A 19,617-nucleotide genomic window follows, 5' to 3' on the forward strand; every position below is an offset into this window, starting at 1 on the left:
GCTGATTGCTTTAGAAAACCTAGCATTAGAAAACCTAACAACCCAGGGAGGGTTTACCAGCTGAAAGAAGAAAAAAAAAAAAAAAAAAAAAAAACACACTTTGTGCCGAGATCTGGTCTCTTAGGCTGGTTTCACATTTAAACGCAGCGTTTGAAACACAAACGCATTTAATGAAAAAACGCGTTTAAACGCTGCGTTTTCTAGGCGCATGCGTTTTTGCATGTTTTAACACAAACGCGGCGTTTTGACGCGTTTACATGCGTTTTTTCCTGCGGTTGCGTTTTTGAAACGCATGATAAGAAGTGTGTGACAGCTGCCAATCATCAAAATCAACTAGAAAACCCACTATAAACAGAAATACCTAGGGTTAGGGTTAGGATCCCTAGTAACCCTAGGGATCCTAACCCTAGGGATCCTAACCCTAACCCTAGGGATCCTAACCCTAACCCTAGGGATCCTAACCCTAACCCTAGGGATCCTAACCCTAACCCTAGGGATCCTAACCCTTAGGGATCCTAACCCTAACCCTTAGGGTTAGGGTTAGGATCCCTTAGGGTTGGGGGGTGGCTTATCAGTGTGTATTCTTGTGTTTTTCTATAAAAAACGCATGCAAACACATGTGCTTAAAAACGCATGCATTTACATAGACATCAATACGTTTTTTTTGCGGCAAAAAAAGGCCGCTAAAAATTACTACATGTTGCATTTCTGCAACACAACGCATGCAGAGAAAAAACGTTTTTAATGTTAAGTATAAGGAAAAAAACGCATGCGTTTTTTTGCGGAAAAAAAAAAAACGCAAATGTGAAACCAGCCTTTCAGGGCTTGGTTTTAGACACTTCAAATCCCTGTTGTAAGAAATCCAGGATTTTAGGAATGTTTGGGCAGGAAGAGTTTCCACATATTGCAAGCAGAACTTCTTCCAGACTTGTATAAATAACAGAAGTCACCTGTTTCCTGCATCGTTGTTACCACCCCATCGGACAGACCCAGAGACAATTAGATATGCCTCCCAGGATCCAAGATGTCAGATGCCAAAGCTGTGTATTGTGATGTAGGAAGGGACCTTGAGAGAGATGGCTGACCCTCCCTGGAATGAGAAGCAGGTCTTCTAGAGCCATATGATTTAATTGTGGAAACCAGCTCCTTTTCAGCCAAAAAGGGGAAGATCAGTATTACCATAGCTGGATCTTCCTGGATTTTTCTCAGGACCATCGGAATCAATGCAAAAGGCGGAAAGGCATAGATCAGATTTTTGTCCCATTTTTGAGAGACAAGGCATCCACCCCCTCCAGATCGTCTTCTGGGTTCAGGAAGAAGAAGCTTGCCACTTTTACCTTTTTCGAGGACGCAAACATCTACTTGATGGACACCCCAACATTGGGTTAGCTGCTGAAACATGTCCGTGTTTAATTCCCCTTTGAAGGACCATACAGTTTCCCTGCTAAGAAAGTCTGCCTCTGTTCTGAAAAAAAAAAAAAAAAAAACAGTCCTCTGTCCACTGGAAGATTTAAAATGCTAGAGCCTGCAGAAGATGACCTCTCGGTCCCAACAGTGATTAACAAAGGAAATCGCTGTGACATTGTCCAATAAGATATTGACATGTCGGCCTCAGAGGATCCTGGTACCTCCGGAGCATCTCCCATACTGCCTGCAGTTCTCTGTAGTTGGAAGATCTTGCACAGACTTCTGGAGACCATGTCCCCTAAAGATATTGACCTTTGTCCTTGGCAGTAACCTGGACACATGAGGAAAGGATCCAAGGCACCCCTCTTTGGAGATTTCATAGAGACTTCCACCATGTCAGTGATGTCTTTACCTCTGTAAATATGACCATCTTCATGTCTAATCCCGATGGTCGCCTGTCCCAGGCAGCCAATATTGCTTTTTGCAAAATTCTCGAGTGGGCCTGGCCCAAATCATACACTTGGAATGCAGGATGTCATTAATCCCAATATTCTCATTGAGAGTCCAATTGACACTGACTTTTTTTCTTGGAAGGATCAAACTTTGTTCCTTACCTCCTCTAGTTTTATTAGGGGCAAAAATATGCTCCTTCCATGTACCATGTACACCTTCCATGTACCTGGCTGTAATTTGTAATCTGTCATCTGAAAGCACTGAAACTGTAAATGCTGGATTATCCCCTGATGTTCTAGCGCGAAACCTCAAGTACCGCTGACAAGGATGGATGGCCACGGGGTAATATGCATCTTTAAGATCTAAGGTGCACATTAGTGAATCCTCTCCCATTATCCGGATAGTTGATCTTATGGTCTCCATTCTGAATTTCCTGTACCTGACCCACTGGTTTAGGGGGTTTTAGGTGACTGATCCTGACCTGAAGACCCCTCCATTTTCCATCTGGCTGTCTGATGACAGGGCACACCCTGTATCGTCTGTAGGGGAACCAGGCTACAGACTGTGCTTTCTACCTCTTCCCTAATCATGGATCCAGTATCAGCCAAAAAGGAGGTCTGCTCCTCTATTTTCACTAGGCACACAACTGTGTCTTATGCGTTTCTGGTAGTTTAGGATTACATGTCTTCTGGTTTCCTTCCTTGAGGAATAACCAGACTCTGCAGGGGCTCCTCTGTCCTAAAGTTAAACAAGATAGTAAAAAAATAAGGCTAAAGGTTCCCGAGTTTACTTAATAAAACATTAGGGCCAATGACCATCATTATGACTTACAATGCCCAGGGATTGTTCGGACAGTGTCTCTGAACGTGTAGAAATAACATCCATGGTCAGACTGTGCACATCAGAATCCCATCCACAATAGGCCTTTATAGTGTTCTACCTTGACTTCTAGTATACGCCCCAGAAACACCGTCCATAATCCCCTGTGTTCTACCCTAGAAAGCACACCGCGCCGAAAGATTGTCTTGCGTCAAAGGGTCAAAGGTAATCCTTGCTCTGATGTGCGTCCTCTCTGTTTCTGTCCTCATAAGGACAGGAAAAACACTAAGAGTGAAGTGGAGAGGTGTGCGTGCGTGTGTTGGGGGTTAACCTCTCATGTGTTTCCTGTGAGTAAGAGAAGCACTACCTCCTGGCTAGGGCTACACGGCATCACGTATTGCGCAACCAAAGTCATTGTCCAGCCCAAGCCATAAGCGGAAACATTGCAGATCTTGAATTTTTTGCATAAATTTGATGCAAAAAAAAAAAACACACAAGAACAAACAACTTAAGAAATGCGTATAATTTCACTTCAGTAACCATAGTAATAACAAAGTAGCAAAACAAAAAACAAAACGGATGTTGATTAATCCTTTCATGATGTTACTATAATTGATCATATAGGGCCTGCTTACCTGTATACAACTGAGGCTCCTCCACCAGCAACCATAGTCCAGATCCTGCCACGTGGGTTCAAAATGGTAAGTTTTAGACTTGCTCCACTCTTGGCATCCAAGTCCGCAATATAAGCTTCCTGTAATAAAATTGAATATTTAATAGATTTACATAGATAAAAAATAAAAAAATGTATTTTATCTAAACTCATGTACTTCTATAGAATCAGTAGTGAGTTAAGCCTACTCAGGTAACAGTTAAAGGGGTACTCCCTTTCTTAGATATTAGGTTATCGAAGTCTGATAATTGCACCACTGGAACCCTTATCTCCAGAACGGTGGTTCCCCAGACCCAAGTCCCACCTGACGAGCTTAGCTACAGATGTTGCATACAGGTAAACATGGATTAGGTGTGTGGCTCCCCCCATTCACTTCTTTGAGTCACTAAAAACAGTTGAGCACGCAGGCGGCACGGGGGTTGGGACAGTGTTAGATCTGGCGTACTTGGAAAAAAAAAAACTAATTTACAAAGATTTTGGCACACATTTCAGACATCACATCTTGTTGGGCAAGGCGCAAAAAGAGTCTAAAAACAGACCGTTTTTTTGGTGCAAATTACGCCATGATTCTGGTATAGTTAACGGTATGTGCACATGATGAGTATTTAGAGTCAGAAATTACTGCAACGAGGGACAAAATTTTACTGTTATTTCTCTCCGTTTATGTTTTTCAGGTTTCCATTAGTGGATATGGTCGGATTCGCTGGACTATGTCTGACCTGCATGGGAACTTTTTTTTTTTTAATAAAATCGTTTGATACTTACAGTATATATAATTTACTCCTTTTGCAGCAGATATTTTTTACAGCAATTTTTTTTTTTGGGGGGTTGTAGGGGGCTCTTGGTGGGTGCAACTTTTTGATCACTTTTTATCTTATCTTTTTTGAGAGTAGCGATAAGACGAGAAAAGCTATTCTGGCAATATGTTACCAACGCAGCGATACCAAATGTGTGGATTTTGTAGAGGCTTGGGTTTTTGTTTTTATTTTTCAAATAAACCATTTTTTTTTTATTAATACAGTTGTTTTTCCACACATACACAATACTCACTAGTCTCACAAAGGAACTTGAGCACCCAAACCTTTAAATGCATTGATAATACACTGCACGACTAATGTCCTCATTATCTAACCTGTCAGGATTTTTGTCAGGATCTGCTACCCTGCTGTATAAGGGTATGTTTCAACGTTCAGGAAACGCTGCATCTCTATGGAGCGTCAAACACGCAGCGTCCAGATGTTACAGCATAGTTGAGGGGATTTTATGAAATCCCGTCTCCACTATGAGTGCGAACACGCATCCGGTGGCCCTGCGATTCCGGACATGCGGCACGTCTTTTTAGATCGCAGCATGTCTGTTTACCTTGCAGCGACGCAGCACCGCCGCAAGGTATAACACAGGGCCCAATGTGTGGGGTGCGATGATTCCAGATGTGTGCAATGAACACATCCGGCATCATCGCGTCTCCAGAAGGGGGCGGAGCGGGTTTTCCACTCCGTCCAAAGCGCCGGCCATCCTGAACGTGGACACATACCCTAAGGCAGAAACAAAGGCCATTGTTAAGGCTCTAGCTGCCGTGGCAACTCCTCAGGTCGCCACGATCGCTCTGCGACAGTGTCTATGGTGAGACAGGAGGGAACAATCTGTGCATGTCAAAGCCCGTACATGATCAGTCAGTGCGGCAATGGTATGTAAAGAGTTAACTAGCTGGGATCACTCACAGCTCAGATCCTGGTGTTTCAATAGGAGCCCAGCTGTAACTGACGACTACCACTTCCTGGCACATGCCAAGCACCTGTGCCTGCTCCATCTCCGCGCCATACATGTCATGCTGCAGTAAACATTTCACCACAACAAGCTCCTTTCCTTTTTATATATTCTGAACCAAGTCTCCCTTTACAGGTCTGGGTTAAAGGCTATGGATACCTTTGCCAATGAAAAAAAAATATATGTATTTTTTTTTGTTTACATGTATCGGTGGTTATCTTTTGGTAATAAAGTTGCACTCCGTTTCTGTCTGCAATCTTCACTCAGAATCCCTGACATGCAGTTTGCAGTCTAAGGCCGGGATCACACATGCGAAAAACACGTCCGTGTCTCGCATGTGAAACCCAGGCTCTGGCGCCGGCACTCCAGAGCGGAGCGTGCGGCCGCATAGCAGCACATGGAGCCGCACGCTCTGCTCCCAAGTGCCGGCGCCAGAGCTTGGGTTTCACATGCGAGACACGGACGTGTTTCTCGCATGTGTGACCCCGGCCTAATACAATTAGAATTTTCTCTTGTATTAGTGTCTCTCCTGGATGTAAGGTCTATGGGTGTCCAGGTTTCTGCTGCCTTCAATTGATATATCAGCACAGCTTCTATCCTGCACTCATTTCTTCCTTTTCTATAGCCAGTTTTCTCTGCCCCAAGACTGGAGACCCTCACCTCCCACTCCATGGAGTGCAGATCTGTTTACAACCCACCTCCCTTAAGCTACTGACATAGAGAAGAGGGAGCAAAGTGAGATAAGCGGAAGTACTGATGGATTTGTAGCCATTTTGTAAAAACACTCAACTAGATGAATATATTTCAGCCTCGAATCACCTTGAGGCAACCTTGAGGAAACACATCCCTCAGGGGACAGGCCATGTTAAGACGGATTTATTAGAACAAGAAAATTGAGTTAGGCTGATATGGTGGGGGCCTGAGATACAAGGCTTCTTGCATCAATACAGAATGTCAAGCTAATGGAATGACTGCAGGGACATCATTTGTAATTCATAAAGTGCCTCTATTACTCAGGCAGAGCATTTTCTTCCTGCTTTATGTAACGGTGATGACAAAGGGAATAACATTTTACTGCAAATTTATGGGCACACAGTACATCCTTTTCCAGTTTTTGTAGGACTTGTCCCTCAGCCCAGTAGCATTCACTTTATCTTCATCTTTTTGCACAGGGCGCAGTTTAGTAAACGAACTGTCTTCCATAAAGTTTTTAATATACTGATTTCTACAGTTCCTTATTTTCTATGTAGGATCTTTCCTCCTACACCATAAATCAGTTAAATCAGAAATCCTAGACCAATTTATCTCATCTCAAACAAACAGAATGGAAATGACGTTATGAGGTGCTCACGCGCTTTAGGAGTTTCCATTTGGATTCTTACCTCTGGATAAGCTTCTCTACCGAAGGGTGGTGGAAAGTCCACATCTCCCCATTTAGCTTTGCAGACATAGTCAGCAGTGGCATCGATCTTGGCTGCCATGTCCAACACATATACACCATCCTTAGTGACAACTGGAAAAGGGAAATGAAGAAACAAACTGAAATGCATGATCATTTTGGCTTCATAGACCAAAGCCAACTAGAAACAAACATCTAGAGCAAAAACTTGACTTACCTAAAGGATTGATCTCTAGATAAGTGAAGTAAAGGTCATCATACAAGTTAAAAAGTCCGGCAATGAAGCTTGCAAGGATCCTGTAGTATATAACAACAGAACACATTTAAGCTAGACAAACAGTATTCGCTCATTTAGACAAGCCGATCCAGGTCATTAAAGGGGTTGTCTGGCAATAGACTGTTCAAAGTGACCGTGTAACTGCAGACTTATGAATCCTCACACTGCACGCTGTATGTGATTTGCATATATGCGGTCACATGCCGACTAGATGTTCTCGGCCTTACTCAATGACACAGTCTAGTTGGAATATGGCTGAAAGTGTGGAATATTCATGTGACCGCCAACAAGTCTGCAGTGACAGAGTGACTAGACTTATAGCATGAGGCTGGACATACCCCTTAAAAACAACCTCCGATGGCCTATTTAGACTAGCCAACAAAATCGGGATGGGGGCAGAACGTTTGTTAATACAATCGGTATCCTGTTGGCAGCACCTCTCCACCGGTTTACATACAGCACTTTGCTGCCAATAACGATTTTTATGCTAGCATAAAGATCGCACCTGACAAATGGATAATTGCAGCTGGCTTTTTATGGTTTTTAATTGGGAACAATGCTAATCAGTTTAATTATTGGCTCTTACAGAACACAAAAAATTAGCACATTTACGATTGATTTAGAGCAAGTGAAACATTTCTACTGAAAGTGTAGCGGTCATGTGACACGAAGAATAACAATTTCTAGCCATAATATGACCGGTATACTGCATTTCCTACCAATTTTTCCTCAATCTCTTATTTTAAGTTGATTGAGAATTCATAGGTAGAGAATAGCTGCTTAGAGGTCTCCAATACATAGCACACAGAAGAGATCTGAACCACGCTCTCAGGAGCAGAAGCAGTATGAAAGGCATTATATAGAAGCACTAAGCAGTGTTCCTGCGAATGCAGCACTGAGATGAGAAAGACTTACTAGAAAGCAGTACAGTCTCTCAGCTTTGGACTCTTTCTGCACCTACATCCCAATCCCCCACCTCTCCCTATAGACTTCTATAGGCATGATATAACCAGAATTTAGCAATACTTCAGAGTAAATTAAGGGGTTCTGAAGGTAGAATGAGGGGTGAAGAAAAAGTGGAATATAAGTGGATAAGAGGAAACTTTTCTCTAATATAATATTACAAAGTTCTTTATATTTGTTTAAAGAGGACCTGTAACTTGCTCAAACTGCATTGCATATCTTTGAAAAATTCTTGAGTAACACCCCCTCCCCCAATCCCCTTCCATCCAGATTCTTCCTCCCAGCGCCAAAGATGATCTAGCAGTCCAAGAGACTGACAAACGGTGATTGAAACGCCCAGAGAAGACTCTGAAGACACGCCCAGTTGGTCTGCAAGCAGAGACTTACCATACTGAACTGCAAAGGCAACAAATATGCACATCTCTGCAATAACTTAAGTCAACGAAAAGCACAAGAATCAGGGGAGCTTAGGGATAAAACATAATCCTCTTTAAATTAAATGGACTGCTCAAGCAGAAAATATGGATGACCCATCCTTAGGATAAATCATTAACATTGGATCGGTGGAGGTCAGACATACAGTAGACCCGTCAATCAGCTGCTATTCGCTTTAACTGTGACCAGACGCAAACATTATATTGCGGCCACTGCGGAGTACTGCAGATCACCTCCTGTTCACCACTTCATCAAAGATAGAAATAACCCTTTAAATAAATCTGAGTAGCTCAGAGTTTAAGGTCCAATAAAAAAAAAAAATATATATATATATATATATATATATATATATATATATATATATATATATATATATATATATATATATATATATATATATATATATATATATCTATATATATATATATAATTGTCTAAGGGTTTGTCTGTCTGTCTGTCTGTCTGTCTGTCTGTCTGTCTGTCTGTCTGTCTGTCTGTCTTGGAAATCCCGGCTCTCTGATTGGTCGAGGCCGCCAGGCCTCGACCAATCAGAGACGGGCACGGCATCGATGTAGAAATCCCGCGTCTCTGATTGGTCGAGGCCGCCAGGCCTCAACCAATCAGCGACGAGCACAGCGACGATGATGTCATAAAGGATGTAGACATCCAGCGTCTGATTGGTCGAGGCCGCCAGGCCTCGACCAATCAGCAACGGGCACAGCGACGATGATGTCATAAAGGACGTAGACATCTCACGTTTCTGATTCAGCGACGGGCACAGTATCGACATAGATGTCATAATGGTTGCCATGGCGACGATGATGTCATAAAGGTTGCCTCGACCAATCAGCGACGGGCACAGTCTGCCGCGAATTCTGGAATCATCATTGTCCATATATTACAGGGACATGCATATTCTAGAATACCCGATGCGTTAGAATCGGGCCACAATCTAGTATATCTATAATTGTCTAAGGGTTTTTCTGTCTGTCTGTCTGTCCTGGAAATCCCACGTCTCTGATTGATCGAGGCCGCGGCACAGCGACGATGATGTCATAATGGTTGCCATGGCAACGATGATGTCATAAAGGTTGCCTCGACCAATCAGCAATGGGCACAGCGACGATGATGTCATAATGGTTGCCATGGCGACGATGATGTCATAGAGGTTGCCTTGACCAATCAGCGACGGGCACAGTCTGCCGCGAATTCTGGAATCATCATATATATATATACATATATATACATACATACACACACGGAGTACAGACCAAAAGTTTGGACACACCTCATTTAAAGATTTTTCTGTATTTTCATGACTATGAAAATTGTACATTCACACTGAAGGCATCAAAACTATGAATTAGCACATGTGGAATTATATACTTAACAAAAGAGTGTGAATCAACTGAAATTATGTCTTATATTCTAGGTTTTTCAAAGTAGCCATCTTTTGCTTTGATGACTGCTTTACACACTCATGGCATTTTCTTGATGAGCTTCAAGAGGTAGTCACCGGGAATGGTTCACTTCACAGGTGTGCCCTGTCAGGTTTAATAAGTGGGATTTCTTGCCTTATAAATGGGGTTGGGACCATCAGGTGTGTTGTGCAGAAGTCTGGTGGATACACAGCTGATAGTCCTACTGAATAGCCTGTTAGAATTTGTATTATGGCAAGGAAAAAGCAGCTAAGTAAAGGAAAACAAGTGGCCATCATTACTTCAAGAAATGAAGGTCAGTCAGTTCAAAAAATTGTGCAAACTTTGAAAGTGTCCCCAAGTGCAGTGGCAAAAACCATCAAGCGCTACAAAAAAACTGGCTCACATGAGGTCCGTCCCAGGAAAGGAAGACCAAGAGTCACCTCTGCTTCTGAGGATAAGTTTATTTGAGTCACCAGCCTCAGAAATCGCAGGTTAACATCAGCTCAGATTAGAGACCAGGTCAATGCCACACAGAGTTCTAGCAGCAGACACATCTCTACAACAACTGTTAAGAGGAGACTTTGTGCAGCAGGCCTTCATGGTAAAACAGCTGCTAGGAAACCACTGCTAAGGACAGGCAACAAGCAGAAGAGACTTGTTTGGGCTAAAGAACACAAGGAATGGACATTAGACCAGTGAAAATCTGTGCTGGTCTGATGAGTCCAAATTTGAGATCTTTGGTTCCAACCACCGTGTCTTTGTGCGATGCAGAAAAGGTGAACGGATGGAATCTACATTCCTGGTTCCCACCATGCTGCATGGAGGAGGAGGTGTGATTGTGTGGGGGTGCTTTGCTGGTGACACTGTTGGGTATTTATTCAAAATTGAAGGCATACTGAACCAGCATGGCTACCACAGCAACTTGCAGCAGCATGCTATTCCATCCGGTTTGCGTTAAGTTGGACCATCATTTATTTTTCAACAGGACAATGACCCCAAACACACCTCCAGGCTGTGTAAGGGATATTTGACCAAGAACGAGAGTGATGGGGTGCTACGCCAGATGACCTGGCCTCTATAGATTGTTGGGGTGAGCTGGACCGCAGAGTGAAGGCAAAAGGGCCAACAAGGGCTAAGCGTCTCTGAGAACTCCTTCAAGATTGCTGGAAGACCATTCCTGGTGACTACCTCTTGAAGCTCATCAAGAGAATGCCAAGAGTGTGCAAAGCAGTCATCAAAGCAAAAGGTGTCTACTTTGAAGAACCTAGAATATGAGACATATTTTCAGTTGTTTCACACTTTTTTGTTAAGTATATAATTCCACATGTGTTAATTCATAGTTTTGATGCCTTCATTGTGAATGTACAATTTTCATAGTCATGAAAATACAGAAAAATCTTTATATATATACACACACGTAGGGATTCCCTAGCAACCAGGCAACCGCCACATGTAAGTCATGCAGCTGCGGCAGCAAAAACTAAATCTCCGAGCAGTCAGAAATACTCGGAGATCACCCGAGCATGCTCGGGAAGACTCGAGAAATTAGTATACTCGCTCATCACTAATCATAACCAAACTAAGAGGAACAAAATGAGTGTCAGAGGGATAATAGTGTATTACACAATCACATAACACTGTGCTTTCCATCTCAAGAGGATCTATTAATACCCAAGGAAGAGTCAGAAGGAAAATAAAGCCCTCAGGCCAGACCTAGTAACATATGTTAGCCTTCTCCTCTTACTTACTCTTTCTTATCAGGTGTGACATGAATCAGAAGGTGGTTTTTCACATCTTGTTCGGTCAAGCGCTCCCCAACACCAACAAGAAGCTTCTGTGCTTTTGCATCAACATCCCCAACATCCACACCTCCTTCATGATGGAAGAGCACGTAGTCCCCCTCCCGGGCAGCATAAATACATACATAAAACTCCTCTTCCTGCCACAAAAAAAACAAAACAAAAGAACAATGAAGCTTGGATAACGCCACAGGAAGTTGTACAAAATGCATAAGTAAATGTGTATGGCCTTTATTCTTAAAGAAGTTCTACACCACTAGAAAACCCCTTCTTGATCAAAATGTTTGGCCCCCATAAAATAAACCAATGTTCATTGTCTCATTAAATGGGATCTGTCAGCAGTTTTTTTATATGTAATTTGAGGACAGCATGAGGTAGGGGTTAATGTCACATGTCCTGCTGTATGCGGTTTTCTTACACTAAGGTTGTGTGCACACGTTCCGGATTTTTCGCGTTTTTTCTTCTCGTTATAAAAATGCGATAAAACCGCGAAAAAAACGCTCACGTTAAGCATCCTATAAAAGTATGCAATCCGCATTTTGTATGCACATGCTGCGTTTTTTTTCCTGAGCAGAAACGCATTCCGGAAAAAAACGCAGCATGTTCATTTATTTGCTGAATCGCGGGGATTCCTCACACATAGGAATGCATTGATCCGCTTACTTCCCACATAGGGCCATGCCCACCATGCGGGAAGTAAGTGGATCATGTGCGGATGGTACCCAGGGTGGAGGAGAGGAGACTCTCCTCCACGGACTGGGCACCATATAATTGTTAAAAAAAAAAAAAAAAAAAGAATTAAAATAAAAAATAGTGATATACTCACCTTCTGATGGTCCCCGGAGTCCTCCCGCCTCTCAGCGGTGCAAGCGACAGCTTCCGTTCCCAGGGATGCTGTGGCCGAAGCACCTGGGATGACGTCGCGGTCACGTAACAGTGACGTCATGCCAGGTCCTTCGCACACAGCATCCCAGCCGCCGCATGCACTGCTGAGGAGATCAGGTGACGTCGGAAGGTGAGAATAACCTTTTTTTTTTTTTAATTATTTTTAACATTAGATTTTTTTTTACTATTGATGCAGCATAGGCAGCTTCAATAGTAAAAAGTTGGTCACACTTGTCAAACACTATGTTTGACAAGTGTGACCAACCTGTCAATCAGTTTTCCAAGCGATGCTACAGATCGCATGGAAAACGCTAGCATTCTGCAAGCTAATTACGCTTGCAAAACGCTAGTGCTTATTGGGAATACACATGCCAATTCCGCATGCGATATACCCGCGGCAGGAGTTGCGGAATTGCCGCAGAAATTTCCGTGGCAATTCCGCAACGTGTGCACTTAGCCTCAAGGTTTTATCAAATGGTGATTGTGATGAGGGAACAGCCGCCATCTTGGATGGGAATACTAACAGAGATTGGCGTGACTCCATTTTGTCTCCTGGTCACAGGTCTGCAGAGAGGAGTGCTTCCGGCCCCCACCTTTTCTAATGAATAAAGTTCCTATTAGTATGGTAATGGGCTGAGCTCAGTGTAAAATGCAGAAGGTACTTCAAAGCTCAGTGAGGAAACCACGCCAGCAGGGGGCTTGGAAATGCTTTAGGGCTTAATTAAAACACGCATGCCAAGTGGCCACTGGATACACATCTATTATGGCAGCCCAGTCGAACCGTCTCCAACATGGAATTGTGAATTATGGACGCATCGTCTGAGGTACCGGCTCATAAAAATATTCTCCTCGCCCTAAAGAAGTTGTGCATCTAACAGTGCGACTCCCGTGGCGGTGAGAGGTCTGAAACCCGAGATATAGGGTTCAGCCTCCCACAGGGACCGAATGGGTCCAGGTTTGATCCCAGTACGACCGGCAAAACAAACCACAGGCGCTGGTACTGCCCGTGTGCTGATCCAATCATCCTGAGAGAAGTTATCCCATTTATTAGATATTGGAATAAATCTTGCAGGGAGGCAGAGGGGGTGAAGATTACTAAGCCCACCCAGCTGCAGGCGGGGGGGCTCAGCCAGGTTTAAGAAGAGCTGAGGTCACTGGGAGAGTCTCACTCCACAGAAGAAGATGATGATATCTTAAGGAACAGGGTATGCCAGCCAGAGGGGAGCAAGCACACGCTTTCTGGGGGCTGCCCGGCAACTAAGTTTTGGACCTGCGGAATGCTGCACCCCCCCGGCTTCCACAAGCGACCTTCAACCTGGTAAATTGACCTCCAGCGTTATACCTTTAAGCCTTGTATTATTATTGTTATATTGTACTCGGACTGTAACTCTTGATATATTGTGATTGTATATTTCTTGTATTACCTAGTGCGCCCTGAAGGCAATTAGGCTAGGGTCACATTGCAACCCGTTTAGCGCTAGCGGGTTGCGCTAACGCAATGTTTTTAATGGGGCCGCGTCCTGGGGTCGCGGTAACGTCTCCGCTCTCGCAGATCCCCGATCTGCGAGAACGGGGAACGGACCGCGGGCGCGCCTCGGACGCTGCAAGCAGCGTCCGCGGCGCGCCAGGAAACACCAGCGCGTCGCTAGCGCGTGCCGAACATGGCACGCGCTAGTGTTGCGCGTTCCCAGTGCCGTGAATGGGCGCGCTAACGGACGCGTTGCACGGCGTTAATTTCGCCGTGCAACGCTGTTCGTTAAGCGCGTTCCCATAACGCAATGGGAACCCAGCCTTAAATCATAAATTAATTTTGGGCTGATCCTTTTACTCTGATTGCGAATCCTAGAATACCCAGTGTGGGTAACAGGGCAGTCTCCCCGGCGGCCATTTGCTCTAGGTGCAGTTCCTTTACTGACCTGAGAGACAAAGGGGGCGCCGGAGAGCTGTGCCTGTGTAGTGACGTCATGGATTGGTGACGTGGTAGGAAGGGGTAATCCTTCACAGTGATCATCATTGCAGGACTACAGTCAGACTCCAGCCCCTCCTGTGATAAGCAGCTCAGAGTCTGTAGCCATTGTATTTAGAGAGCCTGGAGTGGGCGGGGTTAGCTTTCTCACCTCTGTTGCATCGCTTAATCTAAAAACTCTGTGTCAAATGGCTGCACTCAGTAATCGAAGTGATACACCACTGGATTCAGCTTCCCTTTGCCTACATTATGTTGCTCTCAGATGAGGAAGCAAAACGATGCTGACAGATTCCCTTTAAATTAAATAGTGTAGGATCGATCAGAGTGTTGTACGCACCTGCTTATGTCTAACAAATGGCTCAATCAGGAAATTCTTGAGAATCCCTTTTGCTTTGGCAATCTGAGAAAAAAAAGCAAAGTAAAAAATATATAATAGATATATACCGTATAATAGATATTTATTTATTTTGATTATGGACACAACACGCAATTACAAAAGTTCAGTAATTCATCTAAGTAGGTCTTTGTTTATTAAACTGAAGTGGGGAAAAAAAACGCTACAATTATTATGCATTTTCAATTGCAGAATAGTTATTGAATATTTAAATGGAATCTGTCACCCCAAAAATCGTATATGAGCTAAGCCCACCGTCATCAGGGGCTTATCTACAGCATTCTGTAATGCTGTAGCTAAGCTCCCGATGTAACCTGAACGGTAAGAAAAACAGGTTAGATTATACTCACCCAGGGGCGGTCCCGCTGCGGTCCAGTCCGATGGGCATCGCGATCCGGGTCCAGCGCCTATCTTTATGCGATGACGTCTTCCTGCCGTGGCTCCAGCGCAGGAGTACTTTGTCTGCCCTGTTGAGGGCAGAGCAAAGTACTGCAGTGCGCAGGGGCTCTCTGGCCTTTCCCCGCGGCAGGAAGACAAGAAGAGGACGTCACTGTATAAAGATAGGCGCCGGACCCGGACCGCGATGCCCCTCGGACCCGGACCGCAGCGGGACCACACCTGGGTGAGTATAATATAGCCTGTTTTTCTTACCTTTCAGGTTACATCGGGGGCTTATCTACAGCATTACAGAATGCTGTAGTAAAGCCCCTGATGTCGGTGGCCTTAGCTCATATACGATTTTTGGGGTGGCAGACTCCCTTTAACCAGCAGATATGTATTAAGGGGTGCTCCAAGTTATTATCTTCAAGAGCGCACCGCTTCTCTGCCTCCAGTCTTCCTGCTTCCCTGGCTAGGGAACGAGAACTCCTAAAAGAGTGACAGTTTGGGCCGGTGGTATGGCCAAGCCGTTGTCCCAAATTGCCTGCAGACTCACTGGTACAGCGATCTGGCCAGCATTAGAGCACTGCTTACAAGCGCTGTAGCAAACAGCTTGCAAGTGTACTCCTTGCCTAGGAAAGCAGCCACCTTTGAAGTGATTAACAAGCAATACATTACACAGCTAAAAAGCCCTCCATTCATAAAAGGAGAGGATTTTTAATAAGTTAAATTGCCAGGTATAACTAACAGTACTTCATATTTAATAAAACAAGTTTAAAACATTTTTGGGGAATACACTATAGTAAGCCATGTTGTGTAGTTATGGTAATAAGAGGAATTGAGTCTTAATAAAAGCGAATGCAAATCAAATGGCTCTTTTGTATATCAGTTTGTATTATGTCGATTTACATTAGTAACTTAGGGGGAAACAAATAGAAAAGCCTAATTTATTCCTCGTATCAGAATCAGTTGTTTTTTTCCTTAGCAAAGATATAACTTATTTTTCCCCTCCTGCTATTGAGAATGCCAATCACGCAATTGTTTGTTTCTTAGCAAAGTGTGCAGGATCATCCTGAGCTCTGACATCGGGCAGCCAATCAATCTTCAAGAGCCGAGCTACATCCTTTGCCAAATCACACAACAGGAATACATCCTAGTAATTGGACATTCTGACAGCTGAAAACAAGCGGATCCAGATATTACAGATACTGCAAAGTGATTTATTCTAAGGATTAATGCACACAGTCAGCCAGGAAAAAGACCAAGAATTTAAAATATACCTTAAAGCTGAGATTACAAGAGACTGGGGTGTGGGCAAAAATGCCGATCTGCGGTTCCATCCAAAATAATAGCGATTTATATACAGATTGTTAATGGTTATACGATTTTGACCATAAAACGGTTACAGCCATTATCAATTTGAAAAACAGAAGATTTGGGGGGTATAAGAACATGTTGATAGTTTTTCCCCACATCATATCCACTAGGCGTCAACTCTCCCTAAATGCTTTGAAAACAAGTCCGCAATCTACCCACAAGATACATCAAAATAAGCTCAGTTGCCAGTTATGCCAACCGGAATACTAAGCAAAACCATGTCAATGTAGGGCAAAGACCAGCAAAATCACCATGAAAAAATACAAACATGAGGGGGAAAAAAAAAAAAAAAAAGTTTATACAGGAATTGCAAGACTTAAAAGATAAATCAGGGAAGCAAATACAAGCAATATTTAAAAAAAAAGAAAAGTTTCAAAGTATTAGTAGTTGAATAAATCATTTTCCTAGAGTTCTTTCACCGACGCTTAGAGGGGTTGTCTTCTGATATAACAGATACTTACAGTGGTTTCATGTCCCAGCCGAGGTTTTAACCAACTCTTCACCTGATCCAAATTTAGGTTGACACCGACAAGTCCAAGCTTTCCACGACGTTTGATGAGTTGGTCTGGTTTCACTACCAAAGGCTGAAAGAAAAACGAAAGTAATGAAGAATAATAATAATAATCTACTATATAATTGTCTAAGGATCACTTTCGTCTGTCTGTCTGTCCTTCTGTCACGGTTATTCATTCGCTGATTGGTCTCGGCAGCTGCCTGTGATGGCTGCCGCGACCAATCAGCGACGGGCACAGTCCGATTATTCCCTCCCCTACTCACCTGCACTCACTGCCCGGCACCCGCTCCATAATCCCCACCACTCACACAGGGTTAATGGCAGTGGTAACGGCCCGTGGGGTAACGCACTCAGTTACCGCTGCTATTAACCCTGTGTGTCCCCAACTATTTACTACTGATGCTGCCTATGCAGCATCAATAGTAAAAATATGTCATGTTAAAAATAATTATCACAAAAGGTGTGATCAGAGAATGACAACGATCACACAATGGTACTATAAAAAATGTATCAATTTTATTGAATATCTGTTAACATTAAAAACATATGAATCAAGACCAAGATTTGACTTTGTGGGGGGTAGGGGTGTGGTGGTCGTCATTTACCAATTTTTTATATATATCATGTGGTGGTTGTCAATTGTCTATTGTTTTTTGTTATTAAGTGGGGCATATGTGTTTGCCCCCTCTTTCTATATTAGTTGTTTCACACTAGCTTATTTATTTTTTATTATATATTGTACATGGTATACATATATTTATAATATTTTATGTATCACTGTAGGACACGTATTGATATGTGGAGTATGAAGTATATGATATTTTCTATATATTTATTCTAGCACAAGATAGAAGGGGCTGTGCTTAGTTATTGACAGTCATTTTATAATTATTGATGGGGTAGTCTCGAGGTTTGGAGACTTTCCAGTAGAATTATAGCACATATTATAGGACTATTTTCATAGGTCCCCATATGGATATATATTTTTATTCGCACATTCATCACATATTTTATTCTCCCCCCCCCCCCTTTCTGTCAGGATGTGCGCATGACCAGATGGGGGACTAGCGGTGAGGGCAGCTAGCGGACTATTGGAGAACGGAGTTGTGGAGTCGGACTTGGACGACCGAACTCTCCTGACCCCCGGTCCGTGATCCGACTCACCATTGTAGCTGGGTCCGTTCATCTGAGCATGCGCCGCTTGGTCCTGTCATTTTAGTGTTCCGTACAGCGCTTGGCTCCTGAGCACTTCCGGTATTTCCGGTTTCCGTATAGTTGCTCAGAGAGCCGAAGCGCTTGTACGGCATTTGCATAATGAGATCACTGTTTGGCACTTCCGGTCTCCGTACAAGGGGCGGAAGTGGTCATAGTACCGGCGCACGGCGGCCACCCATTCACCATACCTTTGCACAGCTGTAGCGGGTTCCACCACTGCGATTGTCCAATGAACGGTAGGCTCATACATATATATACCGGCTCGCCCCCTGCCCTGACACGCCTCCAAAAGAAGCTACTGCGAAACGCGCGTCGGGGCAGAGGAACGCCGAGGAGCACACACCAGGTCTACTTAGAGGTAAATATACCTGTTTTTTATGTCGCTAGATTTTGCCACATAGATAGGGGGTAAAAACCATGGTAAGAGCCTATGTATTTCCCTATTGGGGTTACTCTACAATTCATTAGTAATTACATGGAGACTCTTAGTGGGTCCCATGAAACAATGACATGATAGACCTCACAGGTTAGCTCTCCCGTTTAACTCCTAGTAGCATCATGCGACTTATTGTCTAAACTATGTGTTTGGCCTGGTATTGTGGTGTCCAACTCAGGCTTTATAGTCCCTCTTATTGTTGAGGATTTGCACCTTTCTCTATGTAGTGATTCATATGTTTTTAATGTTGTTAACAGATATTCAATAAAATTGATACATTTTTTATAGTACCATTGTGTGAACGTTGTGTCATTCTCTGATCACACCTTTTGTGATAGTTGCTCTGTTTATGGTACCAGTTGCCCCTTGTTTTGGGGGGGCAATATCTTGTTTACTGTGGAGCAAAAGTTGTGTATATGTTAAAAATAATAAAAAAAAAAAAATCCTGCTATACTCACCATCCGCCGCCTTTCACGCACCTCGCGACGCTCCCGGGACCGCTCCATTGCAAGCGGCAGCTTCCGGTCCCAGGGCTGGTGTGCGACAAGGACCTGCCGTGACGACATGTGACAACGACGTCATCATAGGTCCTGCTCATACCAGCCCTGGGACCGGAAGCTGCCGCTTGCAATGGAGCGGTCCCGGGAGCGTCGCGAGGTGCGTGAAAGGCGGCGGATGGTGAGTATAGCAGGACTTCAACGGGCCTTCGGAAGGCGAGTATATGTTTTGTTTTGTTTTTTTTAAGTCTCTATACTTCGTGGCTGGGCAATATACTACGTGGCTGGGCAATATACTACGTGGACATGCATAATCTAGAATACCCGATGCGTTAGAATCAGGCCACCATCTAGTAATAATAATAATAATAATAATAATAATAATAATAATAATAATAAATAAAGTTATTATTTCTTTTTATATAGGGCTAACATATTCCGCAGCGTTTGACATACATTATCATCGCTCTCCCTGATGGGGCTCATAGGGGATTTAAACTATCAGTATGTCTTTGGAATGTGGGAGGAAACCTCAGTACCTG

At 43.6% G+C, this 19,617-nt stretch overlaps 1 protein-coding gene across 2 annotated transcripts in view; it reads right to left on the reverse strand.

The window, feature by feature from the left end:
• ACLY (ATP citrate lyase) overlaps positions 1 to 19,617 on the reverse strand; it is a 79,819-nt gene that overhangs the window by 27,991 nt on the left and 32,211 nt on the right. For both annotated transcript variants that reach the window (XM_069751784.1, XM_069751783.1), the window contains exons 3-8: positions 16,875 to 16,997; positions 14,602 to 14,664; positions 11,363 to 11,553; positions 6,736 to 6,815; positions 6,502 to 6,632; positions 3,315 to 3,433 (exon numbers count right to left, since the gene is read on the reverse strand). In XM_069751784.1, coding sequence (XP_069607885.1) covers positions 3,315 to 3,433; positions 6,502 to 6,632; positions 6,736 to 6,815; positions 11,363 to 11,553; positions 14,602 to 14,664; positions 16,875 to 16,997 — 707 coding nt within the window. The remainder of the gene's footprint in view (positions 1 to 3,314; positions 3,434 to 6,501; positions 6,633 to 6,735; positions 6,816 to 11,362; positions 11,554 to 14,601; positions 14,665 to 16,874; positions 16,998 to 19,617) is intronic.

Source organism: Ranitomeya imitator, chromosome 2, assembly GCF_032444005.1.
Source record: "Ranitomeya imitator isolate aRanImi1 chromosome 2, aRanImi1.pri, whole genome shotgun sequence".
NCBI classification, from domain to species: domain Eukaryota; kingdom Metazoa; phylum Chordata; class Amphibia; order Anura; family Dendrobatidae; genus Ranitomeya; species Ranitomeya imitator.